General features: G+C 40.7%; 2 protein-coding genes across 2 annotated transcripts; both read right to left on the reverse strand.

Annotated features, from left to right (window-relative positions):
* Positions 1–2,329: 2,329 nt before the first annotated feature.
* On the reverse strand, positions 2,330–6,307 carry LOC114551092 (2-oxoglutarate receptor 1-like). Its single transcript, XM_028572171.1, has one exon. The coding sequence runs from the start codon at positions 3,507–3,509 to the stop codon at positions 2,415–2,417; it is 1,095 nt and encodes a 364-aa protein (XP_028427972.1). The 5' UTR covers positions 3,510–6,307; the 3' UTR covers positions 2,330–2,414.
* A 90-nt stretch (positions 6,308–6,397) lies between these two features.
* LOC114551091 (kelch-like protein 41b) lies at positions 6,398–13,374 on the reverse strand. The gene is made up of 6 exons (XM_028572170.1): positions 12,069–13,374; positions 10,951–11,108; positions 9,706–9,813; positions 7,923–8,108; positions 6,929–7,075; positions 6,398–6,832 (listed from the first exon to the last, which is right to left on the reverse strand). The coding sequence occupies exons 1-6, from the start codon at positions 13,179–13,181 to the stop codon at positions 6,721–6,723; spliced, it is 1,824 nt and encodes a 607-aa protein (XP_028427971.1). The 5' UTR covers positions 13,182–13,374; the 3' UTR covers positions 6,398–6,720.
* Between the last annotated feature and the right edge of the window lie 794 nt (positions 13,375–14,168).

Raw genomic sequence — 14,168 nt, forward strand, 5'->3', positions numbered from 1 at the left:
GGTATTTCCTCCATTAGGACATTGATCACGGGCTCTTTGCTTCCAAATTGATCATTTAAAGTTCAATTGACCATGACTCTGGCGCAGCAGAAAATAGAAGAAACCAATTGGCTTGCTGAATGCTTTTTCCTCCATAATCTGACAAGCATACAGTACCTTGTTCCATTTGCAATCCGCTAGAAAAACAATATTTCAACACATTTCTACAGACGGGCCTGTGAGATGTTAGGTGCTGGAATAATTCATATAAAAGTCCCATTTCTGGAAAATCGTGGCTGTGATAAGCACTTCCCGACCACTCGGCGCAGACGTTTTGTTCATGAGAAGGAAAATGAGGATGAGGAGGAGATCAGTCAGGAGGCAGAAAAGGAAATGGCTACATCCACGGACCAAAATAGCCTCTCCATCCCTAGCTGCAGTCTCTATTCTACTTGCACAGCATGTAACAGAGAAAGATTAGAATTATGTAAGCCTTTGATAATTACGCTGGGTTTTACTTCTCTGTGTACGCATGCACAGAGAGAAGTGACCGACACCTTACAAACATTACATTAATTCCATTTTAAATGATAAGACCCTTTGTTATTCGACACAGCTTACTAATTGTTTTAAACTGTGAAGTGAACCATAAAACCGGGTACTGCAGCAGAGTGACATATGGTATCCAGAATGAATCCGTTTGCAGCGAGGGATAGACAAATAGTGTAACAGCTTCCTTTATCTACGGATGATGTCTCTCTGTTGACAGGGAGTATTTGTTCCGGGACGTTTGTGTTTGATGAAGATAAACGGATGTGTTTTTCTCTTAGTAGTAAAACATTTCTCTGTCCAGCAAAATAGAAAGCGGTGTACAGTATGCTTTCAACACGAGGGATGTGCTGCCTGCCTTGTTAGTTCATGGGGAAGGTGCATGCATCTGCAAAGAGAACTCTGCTAAGTGTTTAGACACCGCCTCAGAGTCTTTCACAGATGAGCAGCTGCAGGAGGTCGGCTGTAAAATCATTTTATCACACTGTTGGGGAGACGAACGCAGCAAACCGTGATGATTGATAGTTCTTTTTTTTTTGCTACAATTTTAAAATTTGCATCCATTTCCAAAGTACTGGGGGACTAAGGAACGCAAGAAAAGAAAGAAAACCTAACCTCTCTCAAAGTCTTTTGTGTAAATTTTTTTTTATTGCATTATAAATATAACTGCAACAAATACAGAGGTAACATAACAATTTGCTGTCTAACAAGATGACACCTCTTATGATTTTTTTAACCAGACAAAATAATGTCAAGCTAACGATAGGCTAAAATGAGCTAGGTAGCTATACATCTCTACAAGTCTCCAACCCTCAATTTTAGCTCGGCAATCATGTATTTAAAAATAGTGTTGAGTAGTTGACTAAATAAAACCATTGTAGTTTCATTCTTTTTAAAGCACAAAAAAAGTTGTATGTTAATGGTTAAGATACTCCCAGGTGTAATATACAACATTTTGTAAAACTGTAGGTTTTATTAAAGGCACAGACCTTATTTTCTGTATCAAGTAAAATACGGAGGAAAAACTAACTGGAAATCTGGCAAGGGAACCCACAGCTCAGGAATGCAAACTCACTTCCTGGTTTTAGGACTACAAACTGAACCCTTCTACTGTATAACTAAGGGTGTATTCACAACTAGATTGTTTGGGCCAGTTGTTTCGAAACCTGGAGCGTCACAACTCCAGATTCGGTTTGTTTGGACATACATGAACACAGCGATCACACTCGGATGTGGAGCAAAACAAGCGGGCATAGATCACAGAAAAAGGGGGGGGGTCTCAGCTTGCCTCCACTTGAACTCTGGAGTGGTTTGTTTTCAGTCCGAATGCAATCAACCTTCTATCATTAGGGCTGTGTATTGGCAAGAATTTGGCGATACATGGGTCACGATTCAATATATTGCAATATATTTTCATACTGTACGTAAGGCAATATATTGGGATTTGTTTAGTATAAGTATAAGTAAGTAAGTATAATTTTAGAAAAACTAATATTTAAAAAAAAGACATGATGTGCATAAAAGTCAAAGAAGTTTACTTTAGGTAAACAATTCAGTACACAGAAAATCAAACGGCCAGTTTGGGATTGTGGTTCCCAGGTTCTTAGTGAGCACATTTTTATATGATAAAGTAGGCCAAAGTTCAGCCATAGCTACGTTGTTAGCTTCTAGCAAAAAGTCAGGCACTGCTAGGTACTGTTAGGCAAGGACACTAGTGGTGCGTCTCAGCATAGCCATCTAGCGGTAGGGGGCTTAAACACAACATAAACATGAACCACTGATGAATATTTTTGCACTTAAACTAAAAAAAATAATAAAAATAATTAATTGATATTATGTCCAATACAGATGAAAGAAAGAAAAGTCAGGCGTTGGACAGTCGCCAGTCATGCGGCCGGCATGTCGCGGCGTTCCTTTCTAAAGATGGCTTGGAGCAGCGACCTGAACTTGGTCAGCCAGTTGTCCCAGTGAAAAGTGCTGATGAAGGCCATCCTGAACTTATCACCTGAAAGAGTGTACAGAGCCAGGTTGAAAAAGGTGTTGAATCCAGCCAGAGGCCTGGAGATAATATACGCTGCATGCACGATGTACTCCACCATGCACGGCATCCTTCGAGTTTCTATCCGCAACACACGCAAGATGTGATACGGCAGGAAACACACCACAAACACCACCAGGATCAGCACGGTCACGCGCCGTGCTCGCATCCGACACGGGCTGGTTGTGTAAGGCCCTTTGGCCAACTGTTTCACTATACCGATGTAACACATGAATACCACCACTAGAGGGAGTAGAAATCCGAAGGCAGTCAGCAGCCGGACATACCACATACTTAACATGTTACTAAGGTCTATGTTGCTAGCAAAGTCTAAGCAGTACGTCTTGTTGTTGCGCTGGTCTAAGGATATTATCATCAACATGGGAGTGATTTCGGCAGCGGCGATGATCCAGACGGCTGAACACGCAATTATACCCCAAAACTTTTGCTGCACCTGCGCTGCCCTCAGAGGCTTGCTCACCACCACATAGCGGAAAACGGCGAGACACGTTAGGAAGAGGATGCTCGCATACAGGTTAAAATGAAAGCCAAAGCGCACAAAGCGGCACATGAAGTCGCCGAGGGTCCACAATTCCCCGTTGCTGTAGTAGTGGACCAGGAAGGGCATGCTGAGAACATAGAGGAGGTCAGTCAGTGCCAGGTTGACCATGATGATGCTGTTGCTCTTCCAGGGACGCAGCTTTGTCACGTAAATGCCAATGGAGGTTATGTTGCCCATCAGGCCCACAATGAAGATGATGATGTAGGAGACAGGCAGGTAATATCGTTTTATCAGTTGGTCCACGTCGGTGCAGTTGGGATGTTCCATGGCTGAGTCCTGTTGAGAATCAAAAGCAATTTTACAAACCACATTTAAAATATAAAACTCTGAGAAGAGGGATCTAGCCGAAGTCGTAGTTAAAATTGCAGACCAAGAGGTCATGTCCTTGTTTCCTGGGATTTTTAATGATCCAAGAAGTTAAATGCTACACCTATCCACAAATTACACTGATATTTCTGGACTTAAGATACTGAAATTTGACTGTGTTAAGTCAGTTTGAAACATCATTTAAATCATCGTTTGGGGAGATAGAAAAGCACAGAAAATATATATCTAACACTTAAACACATACTTTCCTTTATAATTAAAAATGTGTGGCTAGTCAAAAGTTTTTTTTCAGGGGGGCCGATCTATACTGTAGGTAGGGCTTGTTGACCACTAGAAAGATGTATTTTACATGTGCTCTTTACTAACGTACAAGAAGCTGCTTGATAATTGACTTCAATTAACTGATTACAGAAATTGTTGATTTTTTCAAACTGTTTCTGCGCTATTTGAAAACTTAAACCCTGTATTATTTTTATGACCACTTGGGGGCGTAGACACAATGCTAACATCACCACATGGAGTCGACATGACGAACAAATCTGGGACCTGCAAATGCTCAACTATTTTCACCAGCTTGTCGGAAAATTTGACAGAGCTTTCTTTACTGGGATTACAGTATCTGCCTGCTGCGACTGCTACATGTATGAGAACAGTGAGAATATACCATAACATTAGCTGCACACGCTAAGACCAAAACAATGAGCTGAAAAATGCTGAAATGCTCCGTATGCTGAGAGGAATTTCAGAGTCAGGTGGTAATTCTCTGTGGGTAAGTCCCTACGAGTGACACCATCCACTTAACATGCAGTCATTTGATTAATTTTTAATGTAAAAAAATATTGATTAGTGCAGCTTTAATGTTTTCAAATATGCTGAACAAATGCTGAATGTATGGCTTTTTGTAATGGAACTTTTGAGCTGGATGATTCCCAATTCAGGTATATACACTATACATTATAGGTTTTTGGGTGAGAAAGAAAATAGGCTACGACCTAGTCATCCATCCTTTTTCCCTCAGCTGTCATATAATTGTCAAAGGCAATTACTGCTTGAGGAAGGAAGACGAGAGCATGGGCAGATATCCTAGGAAAGAAACAAACAATCAAGCAACTCAGTGGGGAAGAAACAAACAAAACCTTCTTTCCTCGGTTTTTGAGTCTCTCAGGATATTACAGCGCCAATGGCATCCTGGCTTGATGGCAGCTTCCGTTAATGCTGTCAGTGCAATCTGCTCTCATTATAGATGTGAGGAGATGTACGAAGTGTCATTCACACATCGCTTGTAGACAACATGATTCCATAATGCAGGGACTTGTACAATTTCTATCCGAAAGCTAATTTCATCCAACAAAATGTCGAAATCGTAAACACAGGCCGAGTCAAAAAGGTATAGTTTAAAAAAATTATTTTTCTACTCACTTTTAGTTACAGTGTCCTCATCAGTGCTCACTCCAAGCCTTCAGTGTCTCATCTCTGTTTTAACATCCATCTCTCTGTCACTCCTCCTACTCCCTCCTGTCCCCTTCAACACCCAGGGGGAAACTCCAGCATAGTTTAGTTCTAAAGCCCATTGTTGTGTGATTCACCTTCAGCCATGTGCATTAACTTCCTGGTGTCATGCTTGAGCTAATAAAGCTCAAGGGTCACTTTATTTACACAGATCGGGTTTCAGGGGATTCTGCTATGAAAAAGGGTTAGCACGTCTGGGAACACATTGTGTTTTGAACATTTAAACTCTCCAGTGCACCTTTTGTTCAATAAAAATGAAAAGATGAAAGATGTCTTTGTTATTTCTTTAAACAGGCACGCGATTACCTTAGGTGACTTGAAGAGCTAAATCTAGTAGACAAAGACCTTGGTTTCTGATTGAAGTAACGAGGAAGTTGGGCAAAATGCGGGAAAGGAATGCTTAAATAACAGTATCGTCTGTATGAAAGTCCAAACTCTCACTTTGTTTATTTTTAGTTTGAACAGCGGCCAGAGATTTCTCTTAGTTCCATGAGCAACTTTTAAATCAATACGTCAATTCCAAACATTGAAAAAATTTTAACACTGAAACTGTGAGCAAATCTTAAAGGTGTCAACATGCTTTAATTAACACATGCAACACATTAACAGTAGTTCTCAGTGCTGGAAATCAATTGTATTTTTGTCCAAATGTGAGATGAAAGCATGCATTTGGAGTCCTGTTTCTGTTTACTTCCTGAATCAAAGTTTTTTCTTTTAGCTCTTGCAACCTGGGCCAGAAGAGGCCTCGGCAAAAGTGTATTACAGGTCAAACTTCACCTCACTTTTAAGTATGCTGCTCACTCGGCTCGGTAAAAATCACCTGAACCTTTGGGAGCTGGTTTCACAGGACGCATTTAAAAAACATTTTTCTTGTAATCTAATAACTTTGTAATTTGTTTTATTTTGGCCAGGATACTCTAGAAAAATAGATTTTTTAATACCAATAAGTCTGTACCCCTGGTAAAATAAAGGCAACATTAAAATGTCCTTACTTACATTACTTGACTTTACAGCTACAGTGCACAGTTGCAAACCATTCTGAAAAAATATTGGTTTTGTGTCATTATCCTGTTAATAAAGTGTAAAAAAAATAAATCATTGTTGTGATTCTGTGTGAGGGCAAACTGCATAGACATACCTTAACTTTTCCAGTCTTTGTTCTGTTTCATTTTCTTGAACTTGCAGTGTTGTAACCCACGGTCATGTTGACACACACGAGAAGGTGTGACACATGTTTGAGGATCATTAAGCTGTGTTTAAATGTAAATACTTCACCTACTATTAACCCAGTTCTACCTCCTTGTTTTCCATGAAAAGTACAAAGCAGCTACAAATATACATCTTCTCTCCACCAGCTGCCCTCGGCGCGTTGACACAGTCTCTGTAATGTCACTTTTCTGTCGATCACACAAAATCAGAAACAGGAAAAGAAGTGAAGAAGTTTACAAATGTTTATTTTACAAAAGAAATGCTAGAAATGGTGTAGAGCCGAGCTTTATAGATCAATCTAAATTGTGGCCTCTTTTTTTTTTATAGTGTCAGGATGGTGCGGTCTTTGAAGAGGCAGCAGAACCGAGTGTTTATAGTACAGATGAAAATCATCTGAGTTCAGAGAAAAATTAATGTCAAAGATCATCTCGACACACAGAAATCTGAGTGCAGAGGATGAGATGCCTCAGAGGCAGCTCGCTGGGGGAGGAGGGGGGTGTTAGGACGTGTTGTTGGGGGGGCTAAAAAATAAAGAAAGTGGTTCTGTCTACAGTTTGGGCATCCTGGCAGCGTTGAGGCGCATGGACACACAGGAGGAGCCGGCAGCGTAACGCATCTCCCTCAGCATCCCACTCCACTGCTTCTTATCATCCTCATACCTAACAAGACCAAGAGCAGAGTCAGATCTGGGAACAAACACAATGGTAACCAACCAAAACATGTAAATCTTGGTTGCATAACTTGAGAAGACTTACTGCCAGACGTCAGTGACCTCTGTGGGAGCCACCTCTTTGCTCTCCGTCTCAACCATGGCGAAGCCGCCCACAGCGTACAGGGAGCCGCCGTTGCTCAGCAAGTTGACAGAGCTCCTCTCCTGGGGAAACTCTGTGAAGGGCTCCCACCTGAGGAGAAACCACATCAGGAGAAGGTCAAGTGTAAGATAGGGCTCTCATTCTAAATGCCATTTGTACCTTGGTCAATTTTTCCAATTTTATTTTTTTTAGTGGCTGTTGGAGATAACTGAGATGTGGTATAGAGGCCCAAAGAGTTCAATATTAAATATATAATTAAGACATTTTTAAATAAATAACATAACATATATACAGGTAAATTAGCCAATACATTGTGAAATAAGAAAACGTTATTAGTTTTATTACAGGTCATTTTTTTCACTATTGAAGTCTGTGTTTCAAAATTCCCCCTTTCAGAGGTTTTTCTACCCAAAGACACTTTTATTTCATGTCACTTTTCATTGCATAATGTCCCACTTCATTCAAATACAAGTAGCTTGGCACAGTTACAGCAGAAGCCTTTTGATTCTAAAATAAGACACACAAACTAGATAGCTAACAGGCAGTTAGGGGAGGTTGGGGGTTATGTGCTAATGTGAAATATGACAAATAAGTATCAATGTCATGAGGAAATCAAAACAGGCTTTTGAAAAAGGGCATTTATGAAAAACAAATTATATTAATAAAAAAATGTACATGATGAAACAACAATTCATCATAATGAGTTGACATTTAATTATTTCTGAAATAATTTCACTATATATTGGTTTACTTTGGTCTGTTATTTTACACGATACATTCATATGTTTATTTCAGAATTTGTTATTTATTTATGTAATATTGAACACTTTGGGGCTCCATAGCCTGTGGTTTTTCTTAAATTAATGATGTCTAAATGTTGTTTTTGTAGATGATTTTTAACCTAATGTCTCAACTTAAAGGTTAAACATAATCATACTTGTTTGTTGCAAAGTCATAAGCTTCACATGTAGCTGTGAGGCCTTCCTCGTTGACTCCACCAGCCACCACGATCTTGCCGTTGTGGACGACAGCTCCGAACATGGCTCTGGGCGTCTTCATGGCTGCCAGCTCCCGCCACTCGGACTGCTTGTGGTTGTATGAAAACATCTTGTTGAGGGCTTTGCTGTGGAGATGAAGGAATAAATATGATCATGGGAATGTTAGTGTCAAAAGATGTTACAACCAGATGGTGCTTACACAAATGAATGGGTGGCAGACTTTTGTTACAAAAAGCACCTTCATTCTACACAAAACATTCAAATACAACACAAAAGTTAAATAACAAAAATACAACAAATAGCAGATATAGACAAAAGCGTATCCCACAATGGATTAATGAAAATAAGTATAATTTGGAATAAACTGCTCTGTAAATGTCAATTTGTTTTCCCCAAAAGCTTTGTATAGCCATTAACGCAATAAGGTGACATTCCAGTAAAGTGACCGAAGTGATAAAAATGTCACCTTGTGTCTTAATCATTAATAATTATGTTACTAATGGACTAACAATGTGTTTCAGCATGAAACCTTCATCAGATCATCACTCTCTTTTTAAAGGATACAGTGTCAAATTAACAATCAGCAGGTAAACAGTTGCACCTGAGATAAAGGCTGAATAAGTTGCTCAGAAGAAAAAAAGTGAACAGAACTCGCTACTTCAATATAGAATCAAAGAAAACATAGAAAATATAGAATAAATAAGAAAATGAAAATGAAGAAGAACAACCTGAATGAAATACAATATGAAATACAATAATTAAATCAGGATATTTTACATTACATGTCATTTAGCTGACGCTTTTATCCAAAGCGACTTACAATTGCTATATATGTCAAAGGCCGACAAAACGATTGGTTAAGTGTCTTGGTCAGGGACACATTGGTTGATGTTGATGCAATGGGAATTGAACCCAGATCTCCCACACCAAAAGAATGTGTCATATCCACTGTGCCATGATACTGTGACATCACCACCCACATTTATTTTTTTTTACCTAGATTAGTTTTAGTGTGTGGGGACAGAAGGGCCTGGTGACTATTAATCACCAGTTTGAACGTAAAATCCTGAAGTCTTCACAGACATTTCTGTTTGGTATTCTGTCCAGTATCTGATAACACATATGTAATGGGACAGGATTAAAGCAACACCATCTAATCTGAAACAACACTGGTTATAGTTGGTTGAAAATGGATATCATAATATTGTGTTCGAATAAAGATTTTCGGCCTTGTTGATCTTTACACGTACACAACTTATTATTAAATACAGTGTTAAATCCTAAGGTTTAAGGGACCTACTGGCTGTTTTGTTCATGTATCACTGCTGCTTGCGCTGCAACACAGTTCATACAGTATGTTCAGTGGTTCTTCAGACCCGTTACTATGACTGTATCATTCAAGACATGCACAGGATCAATATTATGGCAACATATTAAACAGTCCTAGCCTGTAGCAATGTTTTCTATGAAGTACCATGCAGCTATGCACTCTGGCAGTGTGTGATGGACCACAAACAGCTGCGCACGCACGCACGCACGCACGCACGCACGCACGCACGCACGCACGCACGCACGCACGCACGCACGCACGCACGCACACACACACACACACACACACACACACACACACACACACACACACACACACACACACACACACACACACACACACACACACACACACACACACACACACACACACACACACACACACTTACTCACTTGTCATCTGTCTTTCCTCCAATGCAGTAGACCAGTCCTTTGTGGGAGATGACAGCATGGCCGTGGATCTTCAGAGGAAGCTTTTTGGTCTCAGTCCACTTCATCTTCCTGAAGAATTAAAACGTAATTAATAGTTTTAAATTATGTTCTTCAAGGATATTTTGTTCCCCTGAATATGTTGCTTCTGCTTTGTGTAGTGTTTGTAGAGCCAAATCCATTGGGATTTGTGATAAACATGTAACAAGTAGAATATCTTTACTCGAAAACCAAGAAAAAATGCTCCATAACTATTGAAGAGACCAAGTAAGTCAAGTCAATTTATTTATAGAGCACATTTAAAACCAACCTAGGCTGAACAAAGTGCTATACAAAGTTATATTAAGTTAGAAAAACAAAGGAAGACAATAAAAATATAGACACAATGAACAGCATACAAACAACACACTTCTATACAACTGTCCCTAAACTAAATCATACGCCAAAGAATAAAAATGTGTTTTAAGACGAGACTTTAAGATCTCGGCAGTAGAGGAGGACCTAATATGAATGGGAAGTTTGTTCCAGAGTCTCGGGGCCACAACGGCGAAGGCACGATCACACTTTGTTTTCATCCGAGACTGTGGAATAGCTAAAAGGAACTGATTAGACGATCTTAGGTTCCTGGAGGAGTGATGTAGGGTAAGGAGATCATCAATATATAAAGGGGCCAATCCATGTAATGCCTTAAAAACAACTAGCATTACCTTAAAATCGATTCTATATTTGACCGGTAACCAGTGAAAAGAAGCCAATATCGGGGAGATATGATCCCTCCTTCTGGTAACAGTCAACAATCTAGTAGCCGCATTCTGCATAAGCTGCAGGCGTGATAAAGATGATTGGCAAATCCCAGAATACATGGAATTGCAGCAGTCAATACGAGACAAAATAAGAGCGTGAATAACGGTCTCCTAGTCCTTACGACAGAGAAAGGATTTTAGAGTTGGCTAAAACGTCCCGTAGACAGAAGTGAACCGTAAGAGGGTGAGATCACATCAAAACACAATTAATTATACTTGAACACCGAATATATATATATATATATATATATATATATATATATATATATATATATATATATATATATATATATATTTATGAATCTTCTTTTACTGAAGTCAATTATCACCTTAAAACTGTATAAAAGGTGAGACACAGGCTGAGAAAAAAAAGAGTGAGGGAAAAGAAGCAAATAATGCTACTAACTCAACATCGTAGCACATCACAGTGTCCAGCGACTCGTTGGTCTGGAGGTCTTTTCCAGCCACGGCGAACAGCAGGTTCTCGCTCTCTCCAATGTTGAAGAGGCATCTTGGAGAAGGCATGGGCGGCAGGGCGACCCAGTCAGATGTGAGTGGATCCAACTGTGAAGAAAAGTACATTAAAACTCCCGCTTGGCACCCATTAGCTGTGTGTGTTTGTCTCCTCATGAAGATGGAAATGAACCATCATACTGTGGTATCCACATATTGATTATGCTGTAAAATATAGTAGAATTTAAGGCTTGAGTGTCTGTATAGACTTTAGACCTGATGGGCAACATGGGAAAAATAATCCTTCGATTGATTGCAGAAGGATTTAGGGAAAACAGAATCCCAGTCATTCTTGTGGTTACACACAGATTACTTTGAATTTGTGTTCCATTTTTCTCTGCTTTATGTGTAGGTCGAGTTCCATTAAGACATTGAAATGCAAAGAGGGTTCAGATGAGCTAAAGTACTTGAATGACAGTTTGTGAGCTAATGCTAAGCGCATTATTTTCACAAATACTTAAAAACTTCTAAGATACTACAAACACTGTAGGTGGACATGCTGGGAAATACACTCAATTGATTTCTTGCCAAGAGTTAGATGAGAAGATTGACACCACTCTCATGTGTGCAATAAATATAAAAGATAGCCAGCAGGGGCTTAGTTTAAATTAGCACAAAAACTGGAGGCAGGAGGAAACAGCAAGCATAACTCTGAAGAAATGTAAACTAAAATCTGCCTACCAGCACAACTTAAGCCCATGAATTCACTTGTTATATTTTGTGATATATCTTTTTTAATCCATACAAAAGTATTAAAATGACACAGCCATGCTGGGTGTTTCCCCTTGCTACCAGTCCGTGGTTAGCTGAGCTAGCAGTCTCCTGGCTCTAGCTTCATATTTAACATTAAGATATGCCAGTGGTGTCCACACACACACATCTAAATCTCGGCAAGAAAGTGAATAAGAATATTTCCCAAAATTGTCAAACGATTTCTTTAAATAATTAATTTAGTGCAATGAAGGAAGTGATAAAATAGAGCAGTATCAAATGAAAGGAAAACCTGGTTACCAAGTAGAAGTAACATTGCAGGGGTACATCTTTGTTTTCCTCATCCACAAACAGTCCTCCAATGATGTAGAGCTGGTTCCTCTGGGACGCCAGGCTGACGTGGTTACGTGGCACCTGCTCCGACATGGCCGCCAGGAAGCACTCGTTCTCGCTAACATCATACGCCACCGCCGCCGTATCGTTGATCATGACGATGAATTCCCGTGCGTACATGCCGTGTCTGCGGCTGTCATTCAGGAAGCCGGGGAATGGGCTTTCCTCCTCCTCCTCACCTCCTTCCAAGCCGGCTCCTTCCTCCCCCTCCTTCTTCTTGGGTGTCTCTGGAAGTTTCCCCTTGAAGGCATCCCTGATGATCTGGATTGTCTTCTGGAGCTCTGGGTCGGCCTTGATGATCTCATCGGTCTCTACTTTGTCTTTGAAGTACTTCTCCGGCAGCAGGCGGAAGCGGATGCAGTTGAAAGCATCCTTCAGGACCTTGACACGCTCCTTGTCATAGCGGACCCAGGCCATGAGCGCCTCAAACACCAGCTCTTCCTTCTCCACGTTCAGCGCGTCTCCACCGATGACGGCAAACAGCTCGTGGGCTGCAAGCTTGAGGAATTCCTCTTCTTTGTAGAGGAGCTCAAAGCGGTCGGCGATGTAGTTGCGTGCAGCCACCGCAAGCCTGGGACAGCTGAGCACCAGGCCCATCCTGAATATAGCCATGCAGTTGCCCAGTGAGATCTTCTTCTGAAGGTAGTTGACGCAGACCGTAAAGACAGAAGGGATCTGGAATCTGTTCGCCACAGCAATTATATCCTGCACATTGTCGTCGCTGAGGTCAATCTCAGCCGAGTAGAGGTACTGGATGATCATCTCTAGGGTGGAAGGGTTGACTTCTTCCAGGACCACCTCCTTGGTGTTCTCCACCTCCTTCCCATCTTCTGTGAAGAAGATCTCCCTGAAGTAAGGGCTGCAGGCGGCAATGATCAGCCGATGGCAGGGGAAGCTGCGGTCGCCTACCTTCAGGGTGCAGTCTACAAACTTGTTCTCATTCAGCAGTTCCTTCAGCCCGTCCTGAAGCAGGGTGCTCTGAAACAGGCGCAGCTCCTCCTTGATGGCATTGGGGTCCATGGCGTGTCAGGAGGGGAAACAGCGGGTGAACAAGGGGGTCTGTGGAAAGAGGAAGGAAACGGCGGCCACAGGTCCTTTTGGCAGTTGGTCCTGGCTGGGAAAGGCAGAGCACAGAAAAGGTTCCTAGAGTGAAGACCCTGCAATTTAATCCTGTCCCACTCTAAATATAGCTCCCTCTGCCCCCTGCCTGCTTTAGCTCCAGTGGAATCTGACTGGGCCAAATCACAGCACAGGCCTGGGCTTGGAGCAGCTGCTGTCACAGACTGAAAGTAGCAACTGGCTGCTCAGGCTGTGCCACCATGATTCAGCTCCCAAAGTGTCATGTGGCTGACTAACAGTGGAGACAATGCTGCCAAAGCCCTCGAATAGCTCACCTTAAGCTGTACGTATGACTGGGAGGATATTTAGAGCAGCCACTGTCATGTTCAAAAATATGTTTATACATCTCCTTTCATTTATATCTGATTTTCATTTATTTATTCAGTCAGCCAAATCAACTGTACTGATTTAGGCTTATGTTTACATATACACCAATTTCTTTATACTTTGTAATTCATATACAAGCAGACAAGACAGTATCGTTAATTATTATAGACAATTATCAATTACTAGTCACTTTTACCGCCACAGATATACTACTAGGGCTGCAACTTACATTTAGCCTACTTCTGATTATCAGTTACTCATAAGTTGCTTACTGATTAGAGCCCATGCTGCCATCTTTAAACTACTTGTTTTGTTCAACCAACAATCCAAACCCCCAAGTTATTACCTTTACTATCATATATGACAAAGAAAAGTAGCAAATTCTACATTTTAACCAGCAAACTTCACAGCAACAACAGTTTGCTATTATTTTGATATTTTAATATTTCTAATGATTTTTTGGTATTTTTATACTTTCTTTTAGCACTTCACTGCGTTCACTGTTAACTCCGCTGGATCTTTTGCTACAATTCCTCAAAGGAACCACCAAAGTAAATACAA

This window comes from Perca flavescens, chromosome 24, assembly GCF_004354835.1.
Source record: "Perca flavescens isolate YP-PL-M2 chromosome 24, PFLA_1.0, whole genome shotgun sequence".
In the NCBI taxonomy this organism is placed as follows: domain Eukaryota; kingdom Metazoa; phylum Chordata; class Actinopteri; order Perciformes; family Percidae; genus Perca; species Perca flavescens.